General features: G+C 35.2%; 1 protein-coding gene across 6 annotated transcripts in view; it reads right to left on the reverse strand.

Moving 5' to 3' along the window:
- The window catches only part of LOC136848167 (DE-cadherin-like), a 420,074-nt gene that overhangs the window by 176,094 nt on the left and 216,905 nt on the right, over positions 1–27,075 (reverse strand). For all 6 annotated transcript variants that reach the window (XM_067120454.1, XM_067120453.1, XM_067120452.1 and 3 more), the window contains exon 2: positions 14,197–14,214. In XM_067120454.1, the coding sequence (XP_066976555.1) occupies positions 14,197–14,214 (18 nt within the window). The remainder of the gene's footprint in view (positions 1–14,196; positions 14,215–27,075) is intronic.

A 27,075-nucleotide genomic window follows, 5' to 3' on the forward strand; every position in this document is an offset into this window, starting at 1 on the left:
GTATATATATATATATATTTATATATAATATATAACATGTATATGTTTGTATTGTGCATATATATATATATATATATATATATATATATATATATATATATATATATATATATATATATATATATGTATGTATAACGAAAATCCAAAGAACATTTTTTTAGATCCCAGCCAGTCTCCACAGTAACAACATACCTTTCCGGCCCGCTCCTCAGTTCGTCCAAAGAACCTCGTATTTGGATCATGGTTCGTCCATTAACGCCTGTGGAGGGCGCGGGCGAATCCTCCTCATGCCTGGGCGTCATCTGTAATCGTCCCATCCTATTGTGCAGCCGACAATCACAGTCACTTCTGCTTTTCCATCTCCCCATTCCGTCTTTTCCCCAGACTCCACCCCATATATATATCCTTTCCCTTTCTTCCAGCCTAAAGCTCATTCCTTTGGGAGCAATTTTCACTTAGTATTTCTGCTCAGTCGTTATTCTCCCTGTCTGCCTGTCTGTCTGTCTGTCAGTCTGTCCGGCTGTCTCTCTCGCGCTCTCTCTCTCTCTCTTCCTCTTTTCTTTACTTATTACAATATCCCATGGCTTTCATGATTAACGAAAGTAAAATTCTGTTTTCATGATTAACTCTACTTGTTATTTAGATGTTTTGCTTGTATTTCCTCAACATGGTCACGAATGCAGATCTTTCTGTTTCGTCTTTATCTTCAACTCCCGTTAGTTTATTTTTGTATGGTTACATTTCATCTTCTATTTTCCATTTTTGCCACAATCTACTTTTCTTACCTGTAAAACGTTTTACATTTTTTCCCAAAAAATAGTTTACCCTTTCTCTTTCCTTCTCCCTATTTGTTATATTCTTGCATTTTAAATTATGCAGAGACCTACGTGCTTTACATAAATTTATTCTCCTTTCAAAAATTCATCTCTCTTTCTCTCCCTTTCCGCCTCCATTTCAAACAAGCTCCTCCAATTCCACCTTCCATTTCGAGATGAGTAGATTTTATGCCTATCTCAGGTGGACGGGGGCCAGGGGGATGTCGTGGAGAAGAAATAGTGGAAGGGGTGGAGTAAGGAGGGAGGGGAGGAGTAGAGGTCGTAAAAGCAAAGGCGGTGCCACCACCTCTTTCTCTCAGTCATAATGTTAATCTGGAGCGAGAGACGTGATGAAGACACCGCACCTAATTACCGTGGGGACTTGTTTGCCTGTTATCTGCTCACGACACTGAGAGAGTAAGACGAACGAGGAAGTAGGGATAAACGGCTGAGACAAGGAGGGAGGAATAAAAATACGAGGGAAGGAAAAATGCGTTTGAGGAAAGGCAGACGGCGTCGAGTTTAGGGAGGAGGAAATAAGGATGAATATTGAGGAAGGAGAGTTATTATTATTATTATTATTATTATTATTATTATTATTATTATTATTATTATTATTATTGTGAAAGGCCAAATATGTTGTAATTACAATGAGAGAGAAAGAAACGAAACATGAAAACCGTACCGAGAAAATACGAAAGAACAACGACGAAAAGAGAGAGAGAGAGAGAGAGAGAGAGAGAGAGAGAGAGAGAGAGAGAGAGAGAGAGAAATACTCGAAACAGCATAAGGTGCTGCAAAAGTCTGATATAGTAAATTAAAGGAAGAGAGAGAGAGAGGGGGGGGAGGAGAGAACTGTATCATAGGCAGAAGAAAATAGTGGTAAAGAAGACGAAAAATCTAACGGATGAACAGAGAAAAATAAAAATATTCGACAATGGTTACAAAAGATAGAATAAAAGGAACAAGTTATAATAAATGACAGCAGCAAAGGGGCAGAAAAGGACACGATACAAAAAAAAAAAAGGACAATAAAGATATCGGATAAATAAACATAAGACCCTTACTACACGGAAAGAAGATTAAGAACAAAAAAGGCATAAGGATGAGGAAAAACTGTGTAAAGGACACAATGATACCGGATGTAGAATGCAAAAGGAGAACGGCAGAATATTGTGGAATTAGAAGATAACTCGAGGTATTTTAAATAAACATGCAAGAGCAACATATGCCTTATCACTAATATTGCGACAGTATAATGGAAAATGAAAACAGGAAAATGAAAAGGAGGGAATACATCTCTCTCTCTCTCTCTCTCTCTCTCTCTCTCTCTCTCTCTCTCTCTCTATATATATATATATATATATATATATATATATATATATATATATATATATATATATATATATATATATATATATATTATATATAATATATACATACATATACGTATGTATATACATGTACACATATATATGTATATACATGTACATATATATACATGTATGTATATATATACACACATATATATATACACAGTATATCTGTGTGTATGTGAACGTGTATAACCATGGTTCTATCATCATTGTTATTTCTCATACCTCTGGTGCTTATTTCATGCGACGGCGAAATATTGAAAAGTCATTCCGTGCCTGAGGAGTTTATGGACCTCATAGAAAGTTGGTCCATGGGGGTTATTGCAAAGTAATACATAAAAGCATAGCTGGGAATTTTTCAATTTTCTCCCCCGCTGGAATGGGCAACCTTGATGGATCAGGTTATTGGTCAACCATTTTTCAGGCAATTTCAACCATTTCCAGTAATTTTCGACCAAGAAATATCTTTCCCTGACACGGGTCCTCGTCCGCTAATCTGACAATTTGGGAAGAAAGGAGGTCGAAGGTTTTTTTTTATCATCTCTTTTTTTTTTTTTATTATTAATACAATTATTTTCTTCCCTGGACTGGTAAGACTATGATTGCCAGGTGTTATATTACTTTTTCAAGAGGAAAAGCAACCTCAACACGCACAGGTGTATACAAAATAAAAAATTCATTAATACATACATATACATGCGAAAATTCATATTTATACATGAAAGGAGTGTATTCAGAGGAAAAAAATATGCACAGTTCCATTACCGGTATTAAACCTGTTCACACGCAAATACTTCACGGAAGCGTCATGAGGTTGCATCTGCCTCATCAGCAACTCGTCATCACCATTCTTTCAAAAAATCGGGCATTTCCTAGACACCGAGGCCAGTCTTTTCTAAAATCTCTATTACATCATCTGTACAGCAAGTTATTAGTAATCAGCAATGATTCACTGTAACTCTTCACACTTTCTTGCTTTTCATTATATTTTCATGCATACATTGTATCTCCCTGGTGTACTTGGCTTGAGATAAAGTACACTTTTATTTGTTACTATATTCTGCTAAGGATCCTTAAAGCAGTCGTTATACATCCTAAATGAGTCCACACACCCACGTACAAAGACACACATACACTAATGCTGGAAAAATTCACACAGCATTCCTATATTCTAAGGAGAGTTACCTTTTTTTTTTTTACCTCGGAAAGTTACATATTAATTTAACTACAGGAAGGTTAGAACTTTCCTGACTCAAGTGTACAAAAACTTAATTGAAAAAAAATGAATTATCCACATCGTGGTTGTCGCTATACGGAAGGGCAAATGATTTTTCCCTTTTTATGCCAGTAGAGGTGGCTGGGTTGAGAAGAGGCCTCAGGTGTAACTTTGAGCTTTTTCTCCATCACTGTGCGATTACGTTGCTAACTAGCAGGTTCTCTTACGGAAATTGTCAAAACGATTCCATAATAGGAAATAGAATGAGAATTATAAACAATAAAAACAAACCTCAACAATAAATAAATTAATAATAATAATAATAATAATAATAATAATAATAATAATAATAATAATAATAATAATGATAACAACTCTTCGTTACCTACTCTATAACGAAGATGCTAAACACGTTGTCAAAACCCAAAATAAAATAAAAGGTCCTCCAAAAAATAACTTCCTCACAATGAAGCCGGACGAGTAGAGAGAGAGAGAGAGAGAGAGAGAGAGAGAGAGAGAGAGAGAGAGAGAGAGAGAGAGAGAGAGAGAGAGAGAAAGCAAGGGGGGAGAGAGAGAGAGAGTAGGAACCCTGACCATTTTTCAAAAGGGGAGCCCCCTTTCTCATTTGCCAGCTCATTTGTCATGGGGTAATTGTTGGTGTCTCATATCCTCCAAAGGCAACACGTTAACCACTCCCTTGTCCCCCGTAGTTTGCCGGCAACAACGACCCAAGATAAGGATAAGAGGTGTTCTTTAGGCAGCGGGACAGGAAACTAAGTGGCGGGGGTGACAGTCAGACAGACCTACAGACAGACAGACTTACCTGGGTAGATATCCTTCATCTATCTGTCTGTGTCTCATACATACATACATACGTGTGTGTGTGTGTATATATATATATATATATATATATATATATATATATATATATATATATATATATATATATATATATATATATATATATATGTATGTATGTAAATTTTATATGTATGTATGTAAATTCGAAACCAGTCTGTTGGCAGCGCAATATCATCTTTTTATAAAACATTCGTCTTTACCATTATAGATCTGAGTTTCATTTAGCTATATAATATTATCTCAAGTATGTTTGCGTTTAGTTTGATGTGAATGGTTCATACTCTCTCTCTCTCTCTCTCCCTCTCTCTCTCTCTCTCTCTCTACGCTTAAATATCTGCCGTCACGTCGCACATTACCCTATCCATGAAGAACTTGGCTTACTTAATTCTAGCGTGAAAACACTGACTAATTAATCGCCTGGTTTATTTTTATTTTCATTTCATCGTTATCTAAAAATGTGCAATGGGATGATTTACATGGGTTATAACTATTTTCACGATAAAGAATTAACACCTCATAAATTTTTTTAGGAAATAAAATATTGACGTGAATGACATTTTTGTTCATTGTAATGCTAATCTAACAAGATCTACCGAACCTAGCTAATTGCGTGACGCTGTATACAGGAATTTCAACAAATACAACAGAGAGAGAGAGAGAGAGAGAGAGAGAGAGAGAGAGAGAGAGAGAGAGAGAGAGAGAGAATTCATTAATAAAATCTCGTTTCTGAATCGTTCAATATAAATTATCTTCGTGCCAATTAGGGCCATTATTTGTTTATCTATTTTTTTTTACCTGTCCACTTCCTTCTCAACTCATTTTTAATTCCTAATCTGATCCTAAGGATTTCTCTTTCACGAGCACCTTTCTTGTTAGCAGAACCAGGAAGAAGTCCTGACAGCTAAGTCATTGAATTATCTTTTTTTGCTTTTTTTTTCTCTCAAAACGAGACACAAACCAGACCTCCAGTTGATAAGTGGACCTGCCTCTGTTAATCTACAGCCCCCTTTTCATTCTCCTCCCCGTTTTGCCACATAGCGTTCGAGAGAGAAATTCCTTTTGCTCTAAAACGACCCTGGTTCTTCTGTTCCCCGTTGCTTCTTTAGATCTCACACAGGGTCGTTCACCTTGAAAGTTGTCTAATGAACTTGTATTATTCGTTATAATTATCTACTGAAGTCGACATGCTCAATTTTGAGAAAGACTTTAAAATCCATTACATAGTCTACGATTCACGATTTCTCAAAGGGCACGTCTACCTCCTATATATAGGTCGTTAGGAGCTGTTCCTCGCCTCCTCCTTTCAATTATGTTTTGCTTAAAAGATTGGACGATCTTTGTACTTATTTTGACTACTGAGTTGATCTCAAGCTTCTAGTCTCTTTCATATAGCCCCGGATTTGAGTTTCCTTGTTGGAAGACGTGTCTGAAATTGTTTTAGCATTAATTTGTTTATTGGGATTCTTTCACTGTTTGCCTAGCTTCAGTTAAATCTTATTCATAAATCATACATTAAAGAAATGCATTTATTATTTGAATATTTATATCCATCTCTCTTTTTCCTCACATCCGATTTCTTTTTGCGGAATATTTCTTTGTAAGCTGACAGTCTTTAGACTTATGCCCGATGAATAGAATCTAATGTTGGATAAAGGGTAATAAAACTGTTCCCATGTTACTGAAGACACCGGCAGTCTGGTCGCAGTGACCTTTTAGCCCCTGAAGACTGGCTTTTTCTCGATAATTTATGTCTCGTGCTCCATTTCATCCTGTTAAAAGTACCTAACAGTAACGAGGCATCCCGGCACTTTTTAGCCACCAATATAGGCCTCTTCGAGTGGAACACATCCTCCTGTTATCGGGTCCCATCTTTCGGCGAGTCGAGTGTTGGGGGGTTTGTCTCCAACAGGCCCCCGGGGTCCACTTCGCTTGCCCATCGCAAGTGGGTCATTTATTCTTATCTTGCACGTCCGACGCCCGTAGAAGAGAGGCGCGGCGAGAAAGGGATTTGGGAAGAGGGGGAGGTACCCTGGCATGCTAGATGGGAAAGATGTGGGGGAGGGGGAATACGGGAGGTAGGGGAGGTGAGGGCGGTGGGGACCAAGTGTGTCGAAGTAGGGGATGCTGAGGAGTAGGGGATGTATCCCTGCGCCGTCTTCTTCCTCTTCTCCTTAGCTTTGTTGGTCCCAGGGGGCTGATTTATTGGGGGATCTCCTCCCCAACTTTTACCCGCAATCACATTATTATCCCTTGTGATCTCTCCTGATTTCCCTTTTTTTTACATTCGTCCAGCTGGTGTGCTGCAGATCTGCATTTCTCTGGTGGCTCGCTTTCGTTCTCTCATTCTCATTCAGGCGCTTACGTTGCTTTTCAACTCGGCTCCAATTTGTTAGTTTGCGTCTGTACGATTTTCCTGGCATTCTCTCCTCCTGTTTTTGCGTTTTCTTGAAACGGTAAACTACCTTGCAAACGCACTGCTCTGGTTTCTCCTTAAAAAATCCACATTCCCACTTAGCGAATAAGAATTCGGCAGTAGAACAAGTTTTCCTGAAGATCGTTGATGTTCATCAGACACTACTTGCAAAGGATAGCGTGTATATTCGTTCAGACTAAAAGCTCGTGTCAAGCAAAAAATATCACAGGTGCTGGTTAAAATGTTTCATATATTCATAGGCTAAATTGGAACATCGAAAGTTATGAATAGTTTACGAAGGTTTTACGCCAATGGTATGAAGTTCGTCTTTCTCTTTCTTATGAGTTAAAGTGCAGTATAAAAATGTAAGCTTTGTCATTGTCAGCGTTATCGGGGGTTTAGGAGAGGGAATTCAAATAACGCGCCTATACCCAATTAACGATTATTTACTGTTTAGTTTTTTTACTCATTCCCCTGTTGTTAAACCTCTTCGAAAGCACCAGGGGAAAAGGCAATGCAGACAATCATTCAAAGAATGTTAAAGGAGCGATTCTAAAGACATTCCTGCTTCCTCTACCCCTTTGGAGTTTCCAAACGCAGCCAGCTGAATGCTAGATTCCGTTGCTGAGAGGGTTTAAGTTTCACGTACTTAAAAATGTTTTCACAGAGCTACCTTTTTCTTCTTCTTACTCCTAAAACAACTAAGCTATCGAATACTTGACGTTGAATTGAAAATTAAAAAATCACCTGTCAAAGTATTCAGGGCTTTCTGTGTTACTTCAGTTATTGGCCAGCTTCCTATTCATAAAAATTTGACGACTGCAAAGAAATCATTCAGTACATAAATTTTGTACCTTGTCGTAAAATAATGCCCAATAAAGAGCTACTTGAATTTTTTTTATCTAATTCCTTATCCAGTCATTCCCAGAAGAGAGGTAGTTAAAACAAGCCCTAGGAATATTTAGAGATTATAAATCTTGGCTACATCCAAAAATTTCAAAACGCTTCAAATTTCGTGGGTTACGTTTTCTATCCTTAATGCCACGTCAATTGTCATATCATGCTTTAACTATACTTTTAACTTTACTACGTAAGCTACCAGTCTTTCTTTTTAAGTCTAGTATATTTTTACCACAAAATATGTAATTCGGACAGTTTTGGCTCTCAAAGATGTAATTTATTACTCTAATCACTGCCATCTTATCGACACTTCCCCTAATTGACAAAGTTTTACAAGTAACTATAACTTCTGCATGCAATTCGTCTTAACTATTTCAGAGTTAATTTACAGTTTCAACATTCTATATTTTTGTGTGCTCTGAATGATTAAAAAATAAATAAACACAAAACCTGTTTTGTAGAGCCCATAAGACCATAGAAACATTTCCTGAATAGTCAATATACGAGCAATGTAAATTTGCAACTTTATTTAAGTTAAATAAGCACACACACAACGCACAACACACACAGATATATATGTATATATATATATATATATATATATATATATATATATATATATATATATATAATATTAAATGTGAAAGACCAGTTGACATTTAATGTCTGCTTTTCTATAGATAGTATTTTTCTATAGAGGTTTTAATGAGCTTCCTAGAAGATTCAAAAGCTTTTTCCCGTAATTCATCGCTGGTTTTTTTTTTTTAACCAGCAATATACAACGATATGCTTTTCAAGCCATGAGGCTCCGAAAAATCTATAGAAATCTGTAACCTATAGAAAAGAAGATAACAAAATTCAACCGGTCTCTCATATTTAATGTCTTAGAGCAGATATTCTGCTCAGGTTCACTTATATAATATACCAATATATATATATATATATATATATATATATATATATATATATATATATATATATATATATATATATATATATATATATATATATATATATATATATATATATATATATATATATATATATATATATATATATATATATACATATATATATATATACATATATATATACATACATATACATACATACATATATATACATATATATATTATATATATGTGTATATATATATATGTATATATATACAGTATACACACACACACATTCCTACTGAAGTCAATCAGTCTATACTTCTTTTTCTCTTCAGAAAAGCTTCTCAGGAATAAGGAGAAATTATTCACGTTTCCCTCCATTTACTTATTCTACCAGACGGACCGTGTCCCCGCTCATCGGCGACGTCTTCAGGACTAAATTTAATCCCGAAGAAGCCGCCGATGAGGGAGGAAACGGTCCGTCGACCAGAATAAGTCAACGGAAAGATACGTGAATAACTTTTTCTTATTCCTGAGAAGCTTGTCTGAAGAGAAAAAGAAGTATAGAGTGATTCAAAGCCTTGATAAGGAGATAGTATCCATGAACAATGCCACTGACTTTAATAGGAATTGCAAAAGAGAAAATATGCCCAAATAGCATATATATATGTGTGTATATATATATATATATATATACATACACACAATCATTGATTATATATATATAATATATATATATATATATATATATATATATATATATATATATATATATATATATATATATATATATATATATATATATATATATATATATATATATAGATAGATAGATAGATACAGTAGATAGATAGATAGATAGATATATAACCAGTACACTATAGTACTTTTAAAAACAAAAATAAATACCCCTTTATATTCTGATTTAAAGTTTTCAAATACATATATATATATATATATATATATATATATATATATATATATATATATATATATACAGAAAGATAGATAAATAGGTATATAGACAGCTACTTAGACAAATAGATACACTTATGTGTGTGTGTGTGTGAGATGTATATTTAATCAGGCGTACGTACTGCGCATGTACACATCACGTCAGTCACCGCATCCTTTGTTTGTGAACGCACGCAACACATTCGCTCGACTGATTTCATTTGAATGCTACCCTAGCGGAAAGTGCTACAGTGAGCAGGGCCGGAACTCAGCTGATGGCAAATTGCGTAAATTCTCGAAATCAGAAGACGAGGGAAGACGACGGCTGGCAACAATAGGGACCCAGATGGGCAAGTAGCTGTTTAGTCAATTTCACCATTTTTTCCCCAGTTTTTTTAGGGGAGTAAGAGAAGATACGTCAGCCTGAGCTTTTAACTGGAGTATTATGGACCCCGTGAAAAAACGGGGAGGTAAAATGTGAACTGCGACCACTCCATGCAGAAAAGGTCGCATGGGGCGTAAGGGCACTTCAGCGAGGGAGGGTACGGAGTGCTCCCTAAAACGGGGGCGTATAGGGGTACTACCCATAACAAGGAGAGAGAGAGAGAGAGAGAGAGAGAGAGAGAGAGAGAGAGAGATAGTCGGGTTGGCATGAGGGGGTGATCCATCAGGGATGCTGCTTACAAAACGAGAGAAGGGGTGGAGGGCTGTCGGGGAGAGGGGGGGGGGAGGTTGTACAGAAGAAGGCCGTATACAGTGAAGTGCATCGAGCACAAGGGGGAGCGAGGGATTTAGTCTGAGGGCACTTATGAGGGTAGATACAGAGAGAAAAGGGGAAACACGGAGGGCGGAAGGAAGGATGGCTCGAGGATCCTCGAGGCCGGATCGGTAGCTCCCGAGGATCACAATAAAACAACGGGTGATTGGGTCGGGTTAAGTAAGAGTGGAGGGACGTCGGGGGTTTGGTAAAACCCCTTCCCTACGGACACTTCGCCCTGGTCGAATTTATCAAGGGACGCCCTCCTCGTCTCTCTTTGATGGGGGAAAGGGTCTTCGGAAGGGGAAGGGGGTTACAGAGGGGTAAGAGGGGGGGGAGGGAGTGGTAGAGAGAAGGGGTGGACAAGAGGGTTGACAGTAGGTGAGGTTAAGTGTATACAAACCTCTTCATGGTTACTACAGAGAGGGATTTAATTCAATTATCTTTAACCGATGTCTCAGCTGGAATGATACAATGTTGTCGTTCTCTCTCTCTCTCTCTCTCTCTCTCTCTCTCTCTCTCTCTCTCTCTCTCTCTCTCTCTCTCTCTTATTATGCTTTGTGGCACTGCTTTCCTCTTAATTATTTGCTTTATTAATTACATATTACAGCGACTGTAACCTTGTTCTTCACAGAAGCCAACCACTGTAACAATATCAAGCAAACCGTATGTCTTTATGAAAGCTCTATGATTTTTTTTTAAACTGTATAGGAATTCCTCTACCATATACGAATTGTTATTTTACAGAAAAAACAAGTTTGGGGTGAGACGCTATTCAAAGTCCAGGTAAATTGCGTTGTAAATATTTCCAAAGTACCGCATACAAATTATGTTGAGGTTGCTGCAGTAAGCAAATGAATAAATAAAGACAAATTAATAAGTTATAAGTCTTGCATAATAACGTGTCAGCGTGCACATAAACGAGAAAATACGCGAATGCGCCTGCGGTATTCTTCAATATTTACAATAAAATATCCCATCAAACGGCTTAGAATTCGCCATAACTCCGAATAACTGCCATCAATGCTGTCCGGAAAAAAAACATACAAAAAGAACATTATTTACAACAACAGCACAACAAAGTTTCCCAGTTCCGCCCGAAGGAACACGACAAGGAAGCCTCCGTCACAAGAAACATATTGAATCGTTGTCAAAATATTCGAGATCAAAATTTTTGTGGGAGTAAGGTAAACTCTAATTCAAAATAAACGCTCATCACATCTCGGGGAAAAGGCTCTGTAAATACAAGCGATGGAACGTCAACACTCGCCTCTCTCTCTCTCTCTCTCTCTCTCTCTCTCTCTCTCTCTCTCTCGCTTTCCCCGAAAGTTTCTGTCGCCCAGCCTCCTCTCTTCTTCTTCCGTCTTGTTAATTCCTTTCCTTCTTCTTCTTCTTCTTCTTCTTCTTCTTCTTCTTCTTCTTCTTCTTCTTCTTCTCTATACCTACATCTGATAATAACGTAAGTCTTGTTATTTCCTTGTACTCTTCTTCCTCTTCACTTTCTTCTTCTATATATTTGTATTTGATGATGACGTATGGATAACGGCACTAAATATTAATAGCAGAGTAGCTTTAGTAGCAGTGGTATATTATGAATTGTTACGTTAGAAGTAGTAGTAGCAGCAATAGCATTTTAATCATTACTATTTTCAATAACTTTGGCATTATGTCGCTGATCATCTTACAGTGTCGACACGTCATTCAGAAAAAAATTACATTACACAAAAACCATAGTACAAAAAATGTATATTACAAACCTGACGCTAGCGTTCCAAAGAAGGGTTCTTTATACACAAGAGATGTTCCCAAACGTAATTCATGTTATAGCTAAGAAATTATCTTTTCCGGCTACGATATGGATTGGAAGACTTATACTACATATGGACTAAGACTGTGGCGATAGAGAATTCAACACCACTTTATCATTTTCATTATAAACAAGGCACCGGACATTTTTAAGATGAACATTCACCCAACAAACATAGCAGCTGACATTTCAAAGACAATCATTCACTCTGATCTAATGATCATAATGTCAAGAGTACTGGGCCTTAAAATAGAATTCCGTGCAGTATTGTGCAATGGTAATAAAGCCGTTGAATTCTGAGGTATATCATTATACCTTAATATCTTAATACCTAAAATGATTCTACCTTCAAATCTGTTCTTTTCTAACTACCGGTTTAGTCGCACTCGAGTAAAATCAAGTAAGCTACTATATTAAATAATTATTAGTAAATTTTTCCATTGAAAATTAGTTCAAATACATTCACGAGCTGCTAAAAATTTTATTTACATAAAATAACCAGATTGACTATCTTTTCTATTTGAAAAGTTCAGTGAAAATGATTTTGTTAAATGTGATAATGGCTTATAATTCATCACGGTTCCTCTCCGGTCTTTTTGCATACATATATTTGTACATTGCTTACTTATTTCATTTATTCGTAATACATTCATTTACAGACATTATGCATTTTTTTGAATTCCTTTGAAAGAGAAAAAGGCGGAGAATAATAACTGAGAGAGAGAGAGAGAGAGAGAGAGAGAGAGAGAGAGAGAGAGAGAGAGAGAGAGAGAGAGAGAGAGAGAAACGCTAATTGTTCTTCTCACACTTATTAAAGGCATAAATACAAGTAAAATATATAAATAGTAAAAAGCAAAAACGGGAAGGCTTCAACAGATCGACATTTTGGTTTTATATTGTTCACTATTTGATATCGAGATTACGTTGTGTATTTGGTGAGAAAAAGCCCTCGCTTAACATGCGACTTTTCCTAAAATGTCAATGAAATTCCATGTCACGGAATAACGAACGCGTCCATTACGTGACGTGTTGTATCAACTGTCGATCTCAGCGGGATATAACACATGTGAGTGAAAATGGTGCATTATACGATTCTTCACGAAAACAATGGACACGGTTTGCAAACAGTTACATTACATACCATGACACACGTATGCATGATTGTGTATGTATGTATGTATGTATATACATACATATATATATGTGTGCGTTTTTGTCAATTAGCCTACCCAAGTAAATTTACGCCACGAATATCGTACAATATTGAACTTGCGTCAATATTTGTTGTATTATATGTATGTATGTATGTGTATATATATATATATATATATATATATATATATATATATATATATATATATATATATATATATATATATATATATATATATATATATATATATATATATATAATTCTTAAAGTTCGTTGACCGGATACATACTAGAAGATCACGTGCTCGTATTATTCATAAAGTAGAATTAATAAATGCGAGTAAAAGCACGCTTGTTTTCTAACCTTACAACAGCTTTCAATGATCTCCATCAGATGCATTCTATCTACGTATGCCGGTGAGTTTGCAACCCAGGCACCCATGCCAGATGGCACGTAATGAAACGGTAGTAATTTAGCAATTTTACGCCTTCCATAACCATTTCTTGATCTGGGATCGTTTCAGAAATGTGAGTAGTGCTGATATATTTACCATCACGTTTCTATAAATTCATGTAGAGCGTATGGACTAAGACGTTTGTGTGTGCATGTATGAATGTATGTATGTTTTCTAGTTGGTATCAATTAACTTATGTATATAATATGTATGTGCACATATGTTTCATACTGGCATTGGCCAACATATGTATGTCTGTACGTATATAAAAATTTTATGAAATTACAAACAGTATACTAAATTGCAATAAAACAAAATTTACTTACCAAACAGTCATAAAGAATTTCAATCTAAATTAAATCAATGAAATGCGAACAATATACTAAAGTATAATAAAATTAATGTACTAACCAAACAATCAAAAGGAATTTCAAAAAGCCTAAATTAAAATATCCGCCAGGTTTCCTTGTAGATGCAGTTCGCTTAAAAGTTGATTAAGAGAACTACAACTCTTGGGCAATTGTTTTTGTTGGGCAATTGTTTTGTTAAGTCTGAAGTAGAGTAATTACCTGAAAATACTTGATGGTCTCTTACCTGTGCTCGTTCGACTATCTGAAAAGAGACAAAGTAAAATGTATTTTAGTAAGGTTGTTCGAATAACAGGACAATAACAATAAGGTAATTCCTTAATTAAAATAGGTCACGAATCCATATTGCTTAGTCTCAGTATAAAATATATGGAATGTAAAAGAAAAGAATTATTACATTAATTAACTGCTACACCAACAGAAATCTAATCCCTCCTTAAACAATTCACTATTTCTAATGGAATGAAAATAATAAACGTAATAAATGGCTTTAAGTTGAATTGTATGTTGAGAATTCCTCAGCGTTTCAGCCTCTCTCTCTCTCTCTCTCTCTCTCTCAATCGCACATAACTGGTGATGTCAATAAATGACTATCAATGTCATTCTTGAACTAAGAATAGCTACTTCCATGCCTGCCGTCCAAATGAGACAGTTTCTAGCCTCGTTCATTTCTGATCCTTGCATTCACCTCATTTACTTTAACTGACGACAGTTTATTCCCTTTTTATTATCAGCTTTTATTAAAACGAATTCTGGTTACCCCCACAAAAGAAATTTCATTATATAATATATATACATATATATATATATATATATATATATATATATATATATATATATATATATATATATATATATATATATATATATATATATATATATTCCCTTTGACAGGATGGCCCAAGTCTGTTAACTTTCCACCTTTCGGTCGTCTGGATGAGGTTGCTAGAAATATATCCTTGGATTTAAAAAAAAATATGGACCAAAATCGTTTTCCTTTGTCCATAGATCTCTGGAATTTTTCTGGTGAAGTGATCTAGTAACCACTCTACTACAGGAATATATATATATATATATATATATATATATATATATATATATATATATATATATATATATATATATATAACATATATGTGTGTATTTATATATATATTTCAACAGGCAATGTGTAACTATATACTGAAATGCTCTGCATGCAACATATATCCACAGGCTACTAACTCAGCGTTCCATTATCAAAATGTCTTAAACACACGAAAAAAGTAAAATAATGCATTAAACAGTAACATATTTTCATTAACAGACAGCAAGAACAATATTATTAAATGAATAATCACCACTTTCTGCGGGTAGGTAAACCGGTATTATAACATGTGAAACTTCCATATTAAATCAAGCTCATCGTAACGACACTGGCATACACAAGTCTTCTCACCTTGAAAAGGAATCGATAAATTGCAGGTTGACATTCCGCAAACTTCGAGCAAAGATTCCTTTTGCTCGTTGTGTCTTGCAGTGCTCACTCTTTAAACAGAGTTATGTCACGGATGACACGGAACCTCTCTCCCCTTCGTCTGTTTTCCGTTTGGATTAAATGAAAAATCGACTGTAGAAAATAAATTGTCTTTCATTTCCTTACCGCCATCTGAAGCACGCGAAGTATGGTAGACGGTGTCTGTCACCGTCACAGATTCCATCTCTGTTCAATTTATTAATTAAATGTTATAAATAAATGAATCAGTAAATTTTCTAATTAACTATTTCCCACGTACCGTCTTCATAGAACACTCATGCATCTAAAGTACTGACATATACAATTTTTTGATGAAGCTGAAAAGAAAAAATCTAGTAATAAAATGTCAGCTGAACAGGACAGTAAATTATATATGCCAAGAGAAACCGAGACTATTAATTCTGATGTCTCCGCTTTTCGGGTCGATATTACGGTTATGGGCAGAAGTAAAAAGAAAAAGAGATGGAATGTAAGTAAGAGACAGGAAAAGCGAATGCGTATGGGTTTGGGAGAAAGTGTAAAGGAGAACGATTAAGTTTTTTGTGAGGTAAACGAAATGAAAATGATAATATAGTATGCAGCTGGGAAAGTGTGTAATTATAGCCATATTAATGAACTAAAAAATGTGTTACGCAAAGAAAAGTAGAGGACACTGATAATACAGTGGACGATGAAGATATTTTCAAGAAAACGTTAAGAAAATGAATACAGATACACTGAACTATTTGCTGGTTAAATATGCACCAGTCTAATTCGTAAAGTAGAAGGCATGAAGGAAAATCGATAACAAACACAAGTAAAAAAAAACAAGAAAGACAAAAGACAACAGAAACAAAAAGAAAGGAAGAAAAGAAATAAATAAAAATAAGAGATACCTGGAAGTTGAAGAAAGAGCAGGAAGTATCGGCGCATGAATAGAAGTGTAAAATTTAGCGGCTGACATTTAGCTCCAAAAAATGAAGTTGGAAGATGAAGAGAAATCCATCGATTCTGGAGCACTAGCAGAGCAATTCCCTTTTCATCTCGACGGTGGCATTTAAATAGCCTTGACAGAAACAAAAGAATGATCAAATAATGATAACAAATTTCATCTAAGTGACGTTTGAGAACATGCCCTATACAACTACCGAGGAATATTTTTTAAAGCTGATAATTTAGTTAATTTGTTTACTGACCAACATGATTCCTTTCCTTGTCAGTGAAGTGTACGCTTGAAGCAAAATCAGCATCCATTTCCAAAGTGCAGACTAGAAGCAGCTTGATGTCACAGAGGGCGAAATCACGCTTCTGACTTTACCAGACGATCTCCGTATATATGATAGTTTACTGTATACATACGAACAACCTGTGAGTGTGGGAGCACACACACACACAAATAAATATATTTATGTATACATACACACATAAATACATACATATATATACAAACATGTATGTGATATATATATATATATATATATATATATATATATATATATATATATATATATATATATATATAAGCGTATGTGTGGTGGGTGTGTGCTTGTGTAGCTAGACAGACACAAGCACAGGAAACAGACAGAGATCCAATTACGTACAAGGAAGCAAACTAATTTACTTGAAAAATTAGAATGCAGGAAGAGATATTTTAAAACAACTGCTAAAAGGAGAGAGGGTTATATTAATTTATGTACCCTGGCTGTTTCTTTTATTAGATGGAACTGTGATTAAGGAAAAAAAAGAGAGGCTAATTCGTACATACGATATGAAAGCGATTCTAAAGTGATCGCACTTTTTGTTGTTAAAAAATAATCTTATATCGGTGAAGCTTTGTCATTTCAAAGTTAAGAGAGTCAATTTCCTTAAAATTTGGTTATTTCAAATAAATCAGGTCGTAGGTATTAACCCTTAATAATTCGAATTATCTTGTAATTTTGCGATCAGAGAATTAAGAATTTTCAGTTACATTTACTAAATTGTAAATAAGTAGAATTTTCCTAGTCAAACTTAAGTTAGGTGACATAAATTTGACGTAAATTATTGTCACGTCAATCTGAAACTTTTTAAAAGTAATAAAGGTATTACAACGCATGAATTCTAATTGAGCAGCGTGTTTCTTGACGTTCCAACGTATTCAAATGTCTGTTGTTCAAAGGACGTCTCATTCGAACAGAACTTACTTTTCTGAAAACCTTAAATATGATTATACATAATTTAGGGTAATTTTTTAAATGTCAAAATTTTCACCGACATGCCAATCGACTAAGGACCTTCAGGTAAAACGAAGTCTCAATCTCATGAACATTTTCTTCAATATAAAGCAACCTTCATCCAGACCCAAATCGTACCTAAGCTTTAAGCCACTGTATACATTTACATCTAATGCATAGATTCCCCCCTATACACAGAAACGCTATAATACATCGCAGGACATTTTTCTCTATGGTGTAAACATCATACAGAGTCGATGTTCAACGAAGCCAGTACAGTGTGTCCAGCCTCAATAAACACTTGACTTGCAAATTCTCGGGGATGACAGCTGGCTGTGTAGTGATACGACAGAGAGAGAGAGAGAGAGAGAGAGAGAGAGAGAGAGAGAGAGAGAGAGAGAGATTGTAAAGGGTATCCCTCTTCACAATCACGGTCGCTTAATCGAAAAGGTACAGTTGAGTTATGAATCTCTCTCTCTCTCTCTCTCTCTCTCTCTCTCTCTCTCTCTCTCTCTCTCTCTCCCGTTGCCATCCGTTCCACAAAGGGTCCTCTTGCTTAACATTTTCATATCATCGGTCCAATAAAACGCGACTAATGGAACCCTCCGCCGGCAAGGGCTATCAGTTGCGAGTTTTAGACGCTGGAAAGTGGTATCAATCTTTTTCCGTCCTTTCCGGGTATCTGGGAGTTTCAGGGCATCTTCCTGAGATCTTTTCATTTTAATTTTTACAGTATATATATGTATGTATGTATGTATGTATATATATATATATATATATATATATATATATATATATATATATATATATATATATATATATATATATATACACACTATATATGTAGACATATATAAAGTTTATAACCTTTACAATGAAGCGATGCAAACATTCCATAGGAAAGTTTATGACTACGACCATTTTTATCATCAGCGAATAGTCACCTAAATAAAAAATGTTTGTTATTTGAATAAAAACAAAATTTAGGATTATAGTTGACATTTATTGACAATTCAGTTATGCCCACATATGACAATAACAACTGAATTGATAACCTATGCATTAAAGCCCAAGTACCAACAACAATTTTTTTTAGAACTGCATCAATAAATCGGAATCTTTTGATGTGAAGGTACCAATATTGTAACGAAAATGATCTTGTTTAAACTGCATACGTTTTTATTTTTTTACACTCGTCAGTGTCCGACAGATAAAGTTACGCCTAAATTGTTCCCGGAAACATCTAGTTATTAATATATATAATATATATATATATATATATATATATATATATATATATATATATATATATATATATATATATATATATATATTGTTTTTAGAAACGATCTAAGGAGAATATTACCAGATAACCGAATTATTCTATTAACTCCATTGCTTGAACATTTTATGGGTGAAAAATAATATCGGATTTACTGAATTATGAAATAGACAACATTCTCGATTTCTCAATGAAATATATATAAGTTTGAATTCAATATCATCGTAGCAGAATTTCACAAGTAAAAATGCATGATTTGAACTCCCTATCAAAAACGAAATATGTATTTGCCTTAAGCCTTCAAAGGTATCTAAAATAGCTGGAATTATGCTGTAGTATCTCAGACGCCAAGTGTAGGGTTTATCTCAACAAATCGGACGTTTATATGAATATTTTACTCCACGAACTGGATAGACCGGTAAATTCACACGATTCTGTTCCGGACTGAATCATTCTAGAGGTCCTTCCTCTCACGTGGTATTTATGAATGCTGATATAACTGGCTATATACTGATATAATGAATTTCAGCCTTCCAGCAGTTTTGAACTTGCATCTAAGGTGCTCTAAGTTGCAAGCACACATCCCTACCACCTACGGCAGGAAACTTTTTATCCCCTGCTGGAAAGTTAATGCCAAGTATGTGCTCACTTGTGTGGTTGATACTATTGTGCTATAACTCAGAGCAACTTAAACGAGAGTTCAAACTTGTTCGAAAGCCCAAATTTATTCTCTCATTTAATTGTCAGTTGCATTCGTAATTCTATAAGGAATTGAACCTGATGTATTTTGTTAATTTCATAAAAGAAATCTGGGTATTAAGCTTTCCTACAATGCCGACCCCTGAGGTAACTTCTTCCTAGAACTCTTACACTACACATGGGGTAACTAGCTTGCTATTACTGAACAAAAGCAACAGTTAAGGTTTCAAAAAGGTCTCAGAGAAGAGAGTTACCTCAAGCTGCGCAATGCTGTCTTTGCTTATGAAACACACGTACTTCAACAACAGTATTAACAATGTCAGTGCTTTCCATGTTAAAGACACCGACTTGCCATTGCTAACTATGAGAAGGGCAATCTCCATGATTTAAAGATGATGAACTTCTTAAAGCTAACTAAAATAAGAATATTCTTTATTTTCACCCTGAATACATCAGTGTATGGTATGGGTTGTTCAATATGTCCTACTTTATTGAAAACGTCGTTCATTTGTAACATCACTGTAAACCTAGTTCATATATTGTAACATTGACTTGAAACCGATAAGCCCTTTTCGCCGTCATTATTAAGGTTAATCATTTGTAACTTTATTGTAGTGAAAGTTCATCATTCCCAACTTCACCACTGAGGCGGCTACCCGCTTTCAAAATCACTGAAAATGATTTTCCCCTGAAATCATTGTTCAACTGGTCTTAGGTGTCCAACACCATTTTATTGTAAAAGTGGTCCATCTCTCTCTATCGCAAAGGGGATCTCACAATTCCATCACTGTAAGGCTGCTTATTAGTTTATAGTATCATTGAAAAGGTGGGTCTTTATATCCAACATCACAGGAAAGGTGGTTCGTCGACATCATTGTATGCCACACGTTTATAAAGCTACTGTGTATTTTTCTCTCCCCTCGAATATAAGACTTCAAAACATACTACCAATTACAGGAATCTTAAACGAATATCAGTACCTGGGAGATGATTTTCATGGTAAAATATTCCCCGAACTATTTTGCGCTTTTGAATACATACTCTTGATTCAGGTGTGGTTAAAATTTCGAATATTCGTAATCAAAACATGATTGACAACTCTGAATATTGAGTAATTAAGCGTGACTGGGAACACACATTTTTCGTTATTAAACATGAATAAAAATAAAATTTTTCGTAATTAAACGTGAGTAAAACACAATCATTTTTTCAATCATAACTCAATTTAAAAACTAAAAATTTTTAGGTGATGAAAAGGTAATTAAAAACCCAAACTTTTTCGTAATCACAATTTGATTAACTCGTTTTCGTACCTGCCGCATACCATTTATTTGTTACTTTTGCCTATTATTGCTAGTTGCTCGACTTATAATAAAAATCTCATTAATTTACATAGATCATTTTAATTACCTGCTATCCCTTGATTATCATTTCAGTCTAATTACTTACTCCTACTGATAACCTGATTAACAGAGTACACTGATCACGGTCATTACGCGCGACTCCTTAATGATTTTTCTGACGTCCATTCCGAAACGCGAGAGTATGAGGACGGCCAAAAGAATCACCCTTTCTCCTTTAATGGAATTCATGGCACTAATTAATAAGACCCGGTGTCAGGTTGCGCGTGAAGTTCGATGAAACATAGTTAAAGAGGATTCGGAAGAAGAAGAAGAAGAAGAAGGAGAAAAAAGATGGATTCAAGGGTTTAGATTGGATTAACTCTTGCTAACTTTCCCTCTGGCATTTACCGCCGAGAGTGATGTAAGTCTGCCTTGGTGACAGAACCTGCTTGCTCTCTCTCTCTCTCTCTCTCTCTCTCTCTCTCTCTCTCTCTCTCTCTCTCTCTCTCTCTCTCTCAAATATTCTTATTTAGTTTACTTATTCGAGAAAATTCCAGTCCTATTGCCCGTCTTTACAAAATATGTATATGAGAGAGAGAGAGAGAGAGAGAGAGAGAGAGAGAGAGAGAGAGAGAGAGAGAGAGAGAGAGAGAGAGAGAGAGAGAGTATATCAATTTGTCCCGAGTAAGAAAAAAGGGGGCGGGGAGAAGGCATCAAAGCTGTTTCGCATAATCACTTATACTTAAACAAACAGACGTACAAACAGACAGACCGACACACAGACAGAGACCTCCAGACGCACCGCCCTGTCCTGTGACGGCACCCACAGTAGGCTCCTGTCCCAAATTATTCGTCATGATCAAGCGTCCTGTCAGCGCCACAATGTGCGTGAAATAACGATCATTTCAGTATCGGGTGTTAGCCATTGTTATCCTATCAGCTTCCGCTAGGAGTCAGTATCGGCAACCGATACGCCGATAACGTCACATCTGGTTCATTATTCAACGTCAAAACAGATATTTATTCATGATAATATTTGCATACGCGAGCAAAATAATTCCAAGGGCGGGGAAATGAAGCACCGTTTTTAAATGAGGCTGTAAGCAAGGGAAAACGCGATAGAAACTGTCTGCTCGTGTGAGATAACTTTTATCTGACGTATGATAGTTTGGTGATATTCTGTTTACTGGTTTTATTGACTAATGGAACGGTCGTGGAACTTTTTATGTTCATACGATTATATATATATATATATATATATATATATATATATATATATATATATATATATATATATATATATATATATATACATACATATATATATATATATATATATATATATATATATATATATATATATATATATATATATATATATATATATACATATGGAAACAGTACCTCTTGTTAAGTGAGATCACTCCATAAAACGTGTGCATGCTAAGTTAATGAAGATATGTATGTAAATCAATACTTAGAATGAGAAAGGCAGCATATGTACTTTTTCTATCAACTCTAAGTAAGGGGGCATTCATTATAACACACAAGGGAAGGGGGATACGTGAATGTAGCAGATGTGTTTGACGTACATTGCTACACAAGGAGTCATGTTCAAACACTTGACGAAAATAATAATAACAGCAACAACAACAACAATAATAATAATAATAATAATAATAATAATAATAATAATAATAATAATAATAAATTAGTACCCCATCTCTCAGACGAGAGGCCTTGGGTTCAATTCTGATGTGAGCTAGAAAGTTATTCTTATATATTGTTATTTATTGTGCGAAATCATTTCCTCCAATATCTGACCCAACCTGCAACCTTTGTTGTTACTATACATGTTATATTTAAGATATATACTGGAACATTAACACTACATTGCATATTTCCCTTGTCTTAACATTTCCCTGTATAATTTTACTAATTGGTGTAAACTTAAATGAACGGCTTTCATTAACTAATAAAACATATCGTAATAGAATTATAATTATTTTACATTTATAAAGGAAATGAACGTAATAAACATCAGGTGTCTGTTAAACGATCTTTCTGGTGGATAAGAGGCAATCAACAAAAAAACAGAAAATACCTTATTACAAATGAAGTTTGCTGAAACAGCATTCACTTTAATGAAACAGACTTGATGAATAGGTTTAATGGCAATAATTCATGTGTGGGCCTTTTTCCCAATAATAATAATAATAATAATAATAATAATAATAATAATAATAATAATAATAATAATAATAATAATAATAGTTTCCTTCCAGCATATAAAATTTGGATTTTCTCTGTTTCTCTGCATCTTTAAGCCTTTTTCATTTTTAAGATACTAGTTTGTCATCATTTCAGAAAAGTCTATCAACCAGTTTTCTTTCGGCTAAAATTCCGATGACAAAGCTCAAACGAGTCTCAGTCTCTTCATTCTAAGAAAATGATAAAAGTAAGGACACAATATCAGATCTGACTTCCGAAAACGTTCTTGAAAGCATGGGCACTCAAAAGTTGGGGTAATGTGGAAGTGTTTGTTTCGACGAGATTATAGAGTGATTTATTTGTGGTTGTTGCGAGGTAGTTTTAACAGTCTTTTCGTGACAACACTAATGTTGAGAAATGGACGAATCTTTAACAGAGCCGGAATACTTCTGTGATTTCAAAATCACTGCTTGCAAGCGAGGCTGTTATCAGAAAAAAAAAAAAACAGGACAAAAACGTAAGGGGAATTGTAAAAGAAATATTGCAAATATTTCTTTGTAAGTGTGCAGAATGAATGCATACACACACAAATATATATATATATATATATATATATATATATATATATATATATATATATATATATATATATATATATATGCATATATATATACAGTATATATATATATACATACATACAGCATTCAAAATCATACATTCTGCAATTTTTTTTTCGCAGGTGCCATGATTCACACCTGTGCTTGACTGACGTTAAGTGACGGGTGTTGTTGCAGCCACACTAAAGTGACCGACAAGAAATGGGAAATCCATTATCGGAATACATTGCTGCATAACGGAGTTCAATTCCTCTGTTGCTGCTGCTGCTGTTGCTGTTGCTGTTGCTGTTCCTGGTGCTACTGGCGAGGTGCTCGACGCTGACAAGAGCGGACAACACAGAAGCATTAAAAGCACGTGTCATTTTCGATGCTTGGTCCGGTCATGTTTCGCTTCTTGATGGAGTTTATTCTTCATTTTTTAAGAGAGAAATTCATGGTGTTCAATACGAGGATAAGTGATCATATATATATATATATATATATATATATATATATATATATATATATATATATATATATATATATGTATATATATGTATATATATGTATATATGTATATATATATATATATATATATTATATATATATATGTATATATATATATGTGTATACACATACAAACACACACACACACACACACACACACACACACACACATATATATATATATATATATATATATATATATATATATATATATATATATATATATATATACAGATAATACTATTGCCAGTTTTACACATTGCATTTTACATACTTTTTACATGCTTACATATTTCTAAATATTATGTCAAAGCTAAGCCATTTGGATCGAATTCAATTTGGACTTTTGAATAACTGCACCCACACTGGAATCATACTTAACAAGGGCCCACCCCTCCACCAGCCACTTTGACCGAGATTCTAATCTATGCCGTCTGGGTTTGAGGAAGTGACGGTGACCATAGCCACAGAGCCAACAAGAGAAATACTACTCGATTTCGACCTTACTGTATATATTCCATTGAACATATGGATAGGGCTTCTCAGTGGCCAATATAGAGCATTATTGCTCTGTAATTTTAATGTAATATCTTTATGTATATTTAATTTCTGTAGTTTTTATGTACACAAAGTCTTCCTGAGCCACTGCTGGTTTTATTAAGAAAGTAATTGTCTCATATTCTCAGTTAACTAAGGACTTCAGATTGAGAACGTATGAGTACTTTCAACCACTAACATGAACTAAATATATTTGGCAACAAGACTCAAAGGTTATGAAGCCAGGTACAAATTAATTCTAACTCTTCAAGCTGAGGGCACTGAAATGGTTTTTACTCCTTTAACATAAACCCTTATACACTCAACAACGTCTCTAGAGCCTCTGTGCGAATCCATTAACTTGAATGACGACGGTGGAAAAACGGACAGACGGACACCTTTCAAGAGCTAGTTACTGACGGCTAGAAGTCGTTATCGTTAGCTGGGGGTAGAACGGAAAGTACCTCAAGGTTCGGTGACGTCAGCCCTTATAACGGCTCTTGAGACTTCATCACAACAATGCATGCTGCTTTCTGCCAATTTAGATGGCAGGGGCGATAGCCGCTTCTTCTCTCTTTCTTCTGCATGCAACAGGGAGAGGGGGCTACCGGAGGAGGAGTAGGAGGAGAAACAGGAGTTAGAAGAAGAAGAGAAGTAGGAGGGGAAATATAACACACACGCATACACACACACACACACACACACACACATGTACGGCGCTTTCCCCTCGGGAACAATTAGACCTCTTGGCCTGCTAAAAGGTCCCGCAGGGTCATGAACCATTTTAGGCGAGTCGAGGGAAAAAAAAAAAAAAAGGCTCTACACTACTGCACTTTTCAGCGCAATGCAAATCGTCTTTACTTACGACTGCTAATGCGTGGATGTTATTAGAGGTAAAGTACGGGTTCTTGCATAATAATAATAAAGGGTCTGAAAAGAAAAGGGCGCTCTCCTCGCCACGAAGCTCCATTGCACCGTGTGGTCTGTTAATGCAAGGGAAAGGGATTTCAGCCAATATTGAATAGATAAGATTTCTATGTTCCTTCCCTCGCAAATGATTTATTGCTCAAATTACATGTTTCGGATAGTCCTTAACATAACCTTGCGGGTGAAAAATGTATGATAGCAGTCCGTCATCGTGACAGTCTAATGGCGTACCAAAGTTCAATGAGAAGCAAAAGAAAAAAAAAAGTGCTTACAACGATTTACCTGCGAGATTTTAATTTGTGATGAGGTCTGATTATTCATTATTCAAAGTTCTTCCGGCAAGTTATGCAAAACGGATATTTTCTTCGCGTATGGTGACCAGAGACGAGAGCAAGTACACTCCTGTACGTAGTTATTGGCGAATATCTCTGTTATTATTGATATGGAAATATGTGGAAAAAGTAGTTTTGTTGCTAAGTTTAATGTGTCATCTGGCCATGACTAAATCATTGCTAATACCAAATAATTGGATGTGGGCCTTATTTATTCGTGCCTTAGACTATTTGCTTCCAGATGATATATTCTTGATTAGATTCTTATAATTCCTTTTATTTATCAGTTTTATACTTATCATAATGCCACTCTACACTTCATTTCAATACGGGGCTTCATTTCGTTACAAGACTATTATCTTGTGTGATCTGTACCAGAATAGGCTTGAGATAATCGGCAGATCAGTCAAATACAGAAAAAAATATCAAGGAAAACACAGAGGGAAAGGTTACAAAGCAGTTGACTCTTGAGTTCATAATCCTTGCGAATTATCAGTGCAAAGGTACTCACGATACATAATAACCATATATCTACCATTCTTCTCTCATTATCCGTATCTCACTGCAAGGACTGATTTGAAAGTTCCCGGTTATTTTCGACCACAGAGAAGTTCTATATAAATCATAAATATAATGAGATTACTTTTACGTTTGCGGGATGTCAGGAGCATCAAAAACTTCCAGAAACGTCATTCTAAAAATACTGACTTTCAGTCCCAGAATTCATTTCGAGAAGCAGGTACCACACGTTAATGGCGACCTACCGCAACGCTGTTACCGAATTTTTCGTCCATCCTGTCAACTTTTTTGCAACTTTCCCTGAACAATTTAGACGAACGCTAAGGAAATAAAAAGCCTGAAGAATCACGAATCCACGCTAACGTAGACATAAGTAACCGATGCCCAACCTTCTATTAGCCTTCTAAAACGGGCAAACAAGCATATGCGCAACATTCTCTATAA

This window comes from Macrobrachium rosenbergii, chromosome 18, assembly GCF_040412425.1.
Source record: "Macrobrachium rosenbergii isolate ZJJX-2024 chromosome 18, ASM4041242v1, whole genome shotgun sequence".
Classification (NCBI taxonomy): domain Eukaryota; kingdom Metazoa; phylum Arthropoda; class Malacostraca; order Decapoda; family Palaemonidae; genus Macrobrachium; species Macrobrachium rosenbergii.